Genomic DNA, 6410 nt, shown 5'->3' on the forward strand with positions numbered 1-6410 from the left:
GTGCGGCATGACTGGCAAACTCTTTGGCCACTGATTCAACTTCGAGCCCCTCTCCCCTCCCCAGGGTGGGGGTGGCTGAGGAGTCCAGTCCTCCCATCACGTGCTTGGTTCTGGCAACCAGCTGGCCCTCAGGTGCGGCCCTTAGGTCACTTCATCGATATAACAAAAGACACCATTCACAGCAGCACAGCTCACCAAGCTAAGGTCTGGAAGCAGCCGAGTGCCCATCGGCAGGTGAGTGGGTGAGAAAACGGGTCCATCCACACAATGGAATCCTACGCTGCGGTAAAAAGAAAGGATATACCATTCGCAACAGCATGGATGGACCCGGAGAGCATTATGCTAAGTGAAATAAGCCAGTCGGAGAAAGATAAATATCACATGATCTCACACATAGAGGAGGGGGGGGCGATGGGGGTATAGGACACAGATGTAATACCTTATTCCAGCGGTTCCCAAGCTGTGGGTCTTGACCCCCTTGGCGGTCGAACGACCCTTTCACAGGGGTCGTCTAAGATCATCCTGCATATTAGATATTTACATTACGATTCATAACAGTAGCAACATGACAGTTATGAAGTAGCAACGAAAATAATGTTATGGTTGGGTCACAACATGAGGAACTGTATTTAAAGGGCCAGAAGGTTGAGAACCACTGCTAATCAATAAAGACAGGAAAAACAATAAAAAGACACTGTTCCCGTCTCAGCACAGGATGTGGTAAGGGCCTAGGAGCTCTGCCAGGAATGGGAGGAAGACCGAGTATGTTTGTAATCCCGCGTCACAGACCCGTGGGACTGGCCCTCACTGCTGCCCCTCAGGACTCGCGGGCCTCCTCAGCTCCCTTCGCTGGGCCTGAGGCTGGTGTCTGCGGAGCAGTGACATGTCGGTGCCGGGGGACAAGCCGGGGAGGAGAGGAAGCTGTAGGGAAGCCTCAGCTCCAGGCCCAGCCGGCTTGTTTTCTCCGCGTTGGGGACTGGCTGGTGGTAACAGTGACCCGGCCCTTCCTCCACAGGCACCTGAGGGGTGTTAGCGGGGTGGCCCGGCCTCTGACAGGTGGCTGGGGAGATACCTGGTTGGGAACCTGCCCGGCTGCACGGGCCTGGCTGCTCTCGGTGACACCACTCACCCCATTTCCTGCCTCGGCGTTGGGTGGCCTTGGCGTCATTCTGCTCATGTCTAAGCTCGGTGTCCCTCCCGCCAGGCTCCAGGCTGGGGGAACCTGGAGCCGCCCAGGTGCCAGGCCAGGTGCTCGGGGACCAGCCCTGTCAGCCGAGTTCCCTGCGTGCCGTGGCTCTGCTCTCCTCCCCACGGAGCCCTGTCCTAGGCCGTGTTTGGTGCCCAAAGTCTATGGGGTTGTTCCCTCCCGGGCAGAGGACCCACCACCAGCCTCAGTCCTCCTCCCGGGGCAGGTCCCTGGGGCTGGTGCCTGAGCAGCCCCCGCTCTCCGAGCTGCGCTTGGGGCCTGAGGGAGGACAGGGAACGCGCTGGAAGCACAGGCAGCAGGGGGTCTGCTGGGTGGAGGCCTCCTTTCACTGTCTGCAGGTTACCTGGCTTCCCTGACGGCCGTGACCTAGGGCCCTACCAGGGGTCACTGTGGTTCAGTCTGTTCAACAAGGGGCCACTGGACTGAGGGCCTCTGCTCTGATGCCCTCAGCAAACCGAGCCTGGCGGTGCCTGGAGGTCCCCAAATGAGGCCACGAGGGACAGCCAGTCTCCAGCGGCCAGCAAGGCTGGGAGCTGAGCCTTCAGGAGGCCCTGCCCAGCCTCCTCCCTCCCTTCCCGTCCCCTCCCAGGCTCCCGGGGCTGGGCTCGCCCCACTTGCCGTTTGACTTGATCTGCGCTCAGAGCCCGCAGTGTGCTTGTGGCTCAGTTTTCCGGTTCACACAGTTCCTGTTGCCCCCAGGGTCCTGCTGTGGCTGCCAGGATGGCTCTCCAGGGAGGTGGTGCCAAGGAGCCCGAGACCCACAGGTGAGCCCGGGGCAGGGTTTGGGTTGTGCTGACTAAGGGGACCGTGCCAGCGGCCGCTCAGGACGGGCTGGGGACTGAGACGGGTGCAGAGCTGGGTGGAGGCGTGGTTTCGTGCTCAGCTCTGCCCTGCGTGGGGCTTACCGGACACCTGGACACGCTGCAGGAACTCGGCCCCGTTCTCCCCAGCTCCCTCTCGTCCCGAGTCTTCGGTACTTTCCGGGTTTTTCAGTTTTCGTTGGTCGTTCTCATGGCAACTTTTATGTTTATTTGCTGGGAAAGCACCCATTTCCTGTGTTAGTCCCGGTTCCTGTGCGGACTTCAAGTCCACTAGCTTTTCTTGTTTCCTGGACACTCACTGCCCCGCCTCTGCCGGGCTGACCCGGGGTGACCTGGGCACCCCGCCCTGCCGCAGTGGCCCCCAGGTCCCGGCGACCTCTGATCTTGAACCTCTGGGAGCCCCTGCTTGGGGGGACTCTCAGGAACTCCTCTGTGACCCAGAGGCCTCTCAGGCTGGTCACGTGTCCAGGTGGTAACCGCACAGGCACACCTGGCCCCCTCCCTCTGTCTCTGGGGGCTCTGAGCCGTTTTCAGGTGCCAGGTGGCCTTGCGAGCGTTACCTGCGGCGATGACTTTGCTTGAACTGGTAGAATCCCTGCTGCTTTCCGTGGTGGACAACCAGGAGGCCCTGTCCCCGACTCTGAGCCCTCCTTGGGTTGAGGACCCCGGGGCTGCGAGGGGAAGTATTTGAGCGAAGTTGCAGAAGGGGAGCCGGGCTCCACGGGAGTCACCCCTTCCCTCGCTCCGTCATTGTTCACCCTCCCTCAGTTTTATGTCCACCTGCCGAGGGGCTGTGCCTGGCAAGGCCTCCGCTGTGCAGCCTCCGCGGTGTAGCCTCCGCGGTGTGCGTCCTCCGCTGTGCAGCCTCTACTGAAGCTGTGACCCCGAGCCCTCGGCATGGGGGTCACTGAGTTATTAGGTCCCAGGATTAGGGACTCATCCCCACAAAGTCGAACCTTCCGCCTGACTGTCCAGGGTCCGACGTGAGGCCGGCCTTGGACTCGGCACGGTCCCCGCAGCCTCCCCAGCTCCCCAGCCCCTGCTCCCTGGTCCCACCCGCCCTGACACAGCCGGCCCCTCCCTGCTGGTCTGTGCCTCACGCCAGCACATACTTGGTAGTTGAGTAAAGTGACCAAACAAAGCAGAACAAAGTCGCTTCACGTGCGTGGGCTGGAGACACCGTTACCCAACCATGTGCCCGTGACTCGTCATGTAAATCCTTCGAGATGCGTGTGAGTCCGTCCCAGTCCGTTTCGGGGCGAGTCCACACCGGCTGGTTTGGAACCATTGCTAGCCCCCAGTGACCACAGCCCTGCTGCGCTGTCCTCTCCCAGAATCGGAGCAACAGGGAGGCAGCGGGCCTTCTGCTGGCGCCCTGCGCGCACAGTGCCCTGAGGTCTCATCGCGGGACCTGGTCCCGTTAACGGCCGCTGGCGCTCGGAGCTCAGAGGCCAGGGGTGAGGTCAGGCGTCTGCTTGGCCCACAGGTCAGCGGGGGCCCTGGTGGCACAGACGCCTGGGTGTGGCCCCTGGAGAGTGGCCTCCCGGCCCCAGGAGAGCGAAACACACCCTGAGTCTGGAGACCCAGGGAGCCTGGTCAGGACTGGGCAGAGGGCGGGGTGGACAGGTGTGGTCCGGGCATCGCGGTGACCTGGGGTCTGTGGTGACAGAGAGGAGCCCACGGCAGCCGCCAGCACGTCCCCTTTTATAGAAAGATCTTTACTGCGCTGCGTCCTGCTTTTCTGTACGAGGACCAGCCTTTCGAAATGTTGGGTGTGAGCCGATTTGGACGCCACTGCAGGGAAGTGGGAGGGGATGATGGGGTGGGAGCCCAGTTGTGGACGGCCGATGTCCAAGCAGATGGAGACTAGATGAGACGGTAGAGGAGACGAGGAGAGGACGCCGTGAAGGCTGAGATGGACGGACAGGACGGGGATGTGATGGCAGCCGAGGCAGACCGGGCGCCTCCTCTTGCAAGTGAGGTCCTAGTGGGACAGACACGCGCCCTGGCGTGTGGCCGGCGCTCCCTTTCGTGGGACGATGGCAGAGCCCAGGGGCTCGCTAACCAAAAACACTTGGTCCCTGGCAGTGTTTCCCCTCGGCACCTGTCCATGGTGAATGTGACATTTTAAAAATAAGGTCAAGTTTATCTGTGTGAAGTGAACTTGAGTTGGGTAGCAACCGGCTCTACCTTTTGTATGGGATTGAGCCTTTTTTTAAAATTTTGTTAATCCTCACCAAGAATATTTTTCCCATTGATTTTTAGAGAGAGTGGGAGGGAAGGAAGGAGGGAGAGAGAGACAGAGAGAGAAACATCGATGTGAGAGAGATACATGGACTGGTTGTCTCTCACACCCACCCCAACTGGGACCAGGGATCGAACCTGCAACTCAGGGATATGCCCTTGACCAGGAATCAAACCCACGTTCTGTGCGTGGGCTGAGGCTCCACCACTGAGCCACACTGGCCAGGGTCTGTGATTGAGCCTTTCGATCTCTTGAGAGATTTTCATCCGTGGGCTGCCTCCTGCATGCCCCCAACTGGTTAATGAGCCCACAACCCGGGCATGTGCCCTGACCGGGAATTGAACCGTGACCTTCTGGCTGATGGGTTGATGCTCCACGACTGAGCCACACTGGTTGGGCAAACCTTTTGATCTTGTCCATTTTAGGTTCCTTGGGTTGTTTCGAATCCACTCTCCAGACAGGGCCCTGGGTGTGGGGAGGGGGGAGGGGAAGAGAAGGGGGAGAGGGGAGACAGGAGGTGGAGCCTGGCGTGCGGGGGCCTGTCCTTCCCGCCACGGGCCACATGCTGACCTCGGGCACCTCGTCGCCATGCGGCCACTGGACCTGGTGCTCGGCTGACCTCCTGCTCTCCTGGTGTGGAACAGCGACCGCTGCGTCCGGCTCTGTAACCCGAACATCGCGACGATGAAGGAGGACATCCTCTACCACCTCAGCCTCAGCACCAGCTCGCACGACCTCCCGGCCATGTTCGGGGACGTGAAGGTGAGGAGCTGCCGTCAGCCCCTTGGTCGGCGGCCTGAGTCCACGCCCCACAGAGGACGCTCACCAAGGGACAGGCTGATCGGAATTTTGCGAGTTGTTCCTGGTCTGCATACCAGCTCGTGAGGAGCAGAAACTGTCCTCAGGCCTGCCCGTGGGCCCCTCCGATTCCTTGCGCGTTTAGGGGGTAATGGGACCCATGCAAGTGGGTTTCCTAATGTGCCCCTCAGGGAACCGGAGACGCGGGCGGTGTCTAGGGCGCAGGAGTCAGAGGGGCTGTGCGGTGTGTGGTCCGTGAGTGACACCCACACGGTGACACCATCTGTTCAGCCGCCTCAGTGGCTTGTTTCATCTTTAGAGACTTAGCTCTTTGACCATTAACACCCTTAAGCTGGCGCACTTACTTGCTTTTCTTGTGTAAAACAAAATGAGAAGCTCTTATATACAGACTAGAGGCCCGGTGCACGAAATTCGTGCACAGGGGCAGGGGACCCTCAGCCTGGCCTGCATCCTCTCGCAATCCGGGACCCCTCGGGGGATATCCGACTGCCAGTTTAGGCCCGATCCCCACAGGCCAGGTGGAGGGACCCCACCCGCCAGTACAGGAATCCATGCATTGGGCCTCTAGTTCATTATTAGCTAACCTCTGAGAAGTGTCACTAACACAGTAAAAAAAGCAGTTTTTTTAGGAACAATCATGTAGTCGGACATCCCTCTCGCAATCGGGGACCGCTGGCTCCTAACTGCTCACCTGCCTGTCTGCCTGCCTGATCGCCCCTAACTGCCTCTGCCTCAGCCCCCACCACCATGGCTTCGTCTGGAAGGATGTCCAGAAGGTCGTTCAGCTGTGCAGTCTAATTAGCAGATTACGCTTTTATTATTATAGATGGGTGACTGTTTAGTTCTCTGAGTCCCGCCCCTCCATGGCCACTTCCCAGGCCCCCACCAGCCCTGGGCGCTTGCCACGCGTTGGCCATTTGGTGCTTGGGTGGTGGTGAGAGGTGGTAGAAGCCCATTTTATGTTATTATTTTTTAAAATGTTTTTATTGATTTCAGAGAGGAAGGGAGAAGGAGAGAGCGATAGAAACATCCATGATGAGAGAGCATCATTGATTGGCTGCCTCCTGCAGGCCCCACACTGGGGATCGAGCCCACAACCCGGGCATGTGCCCTGACCGGAAACTGAATCCTGACCTCCTGTTCCTAGGTCGATGCTCGACCGCTGAGCCACGCCGGCTGGAGCCAGAAACCCACTTTACAGGCGGGCTGTGGGGTCTGGGCCGCACAGCGAGGAGCCGGCACTGTCCTAGTCCACCCCCGGCTCCCCACACCCTGTGCTGCAAGGAGGCCGACAGGCAGGGCCCCCCCCCCACCTCCC

The 6410-nt window shown here is 59.9% G+C and overlaps 1 protein-coding gene across 1 annotated transcript in view; it reads left to right on the forward strand.

The window, feature by feature from the left end:
• The first annotated feature begins 1876 nt into the window (after positions 1–1876).
• Positions 1877–6410, forward strand: part of UPP1 (uridine phosphorylase 1) — a 6998-nt gene continuing 2464 nt past the window's right edge. The window contains exons 1-2 of the mRNA XM_006754005.2: positions 1877–1971; positions 4918–5035. Coding sequence (XP_006754068.1) covers positions 1928–1971; positions 4918–5035 — 162 coding nt within the window. The 5' untranslated portion in view covers positions 1877–1927. The remainder of the gene's footprint in view (positions 1972–4917; positions 5036–6410) is intronic.

The sequence above is a fragment of the Myotis davidii genome, unplaced genomic scaffold (genome assembly GCF_000327345.1).
Source record: "Myotis davidii unplaced genomic scaffold, ASM32734v1 scaffold472, whole genome shotgun sequence".
NCBI lineage: Eukaryota > Metazoa > Chordata > Mammalia > Chiroptera > Vespertilionidae > Myotis > Myotis davidii.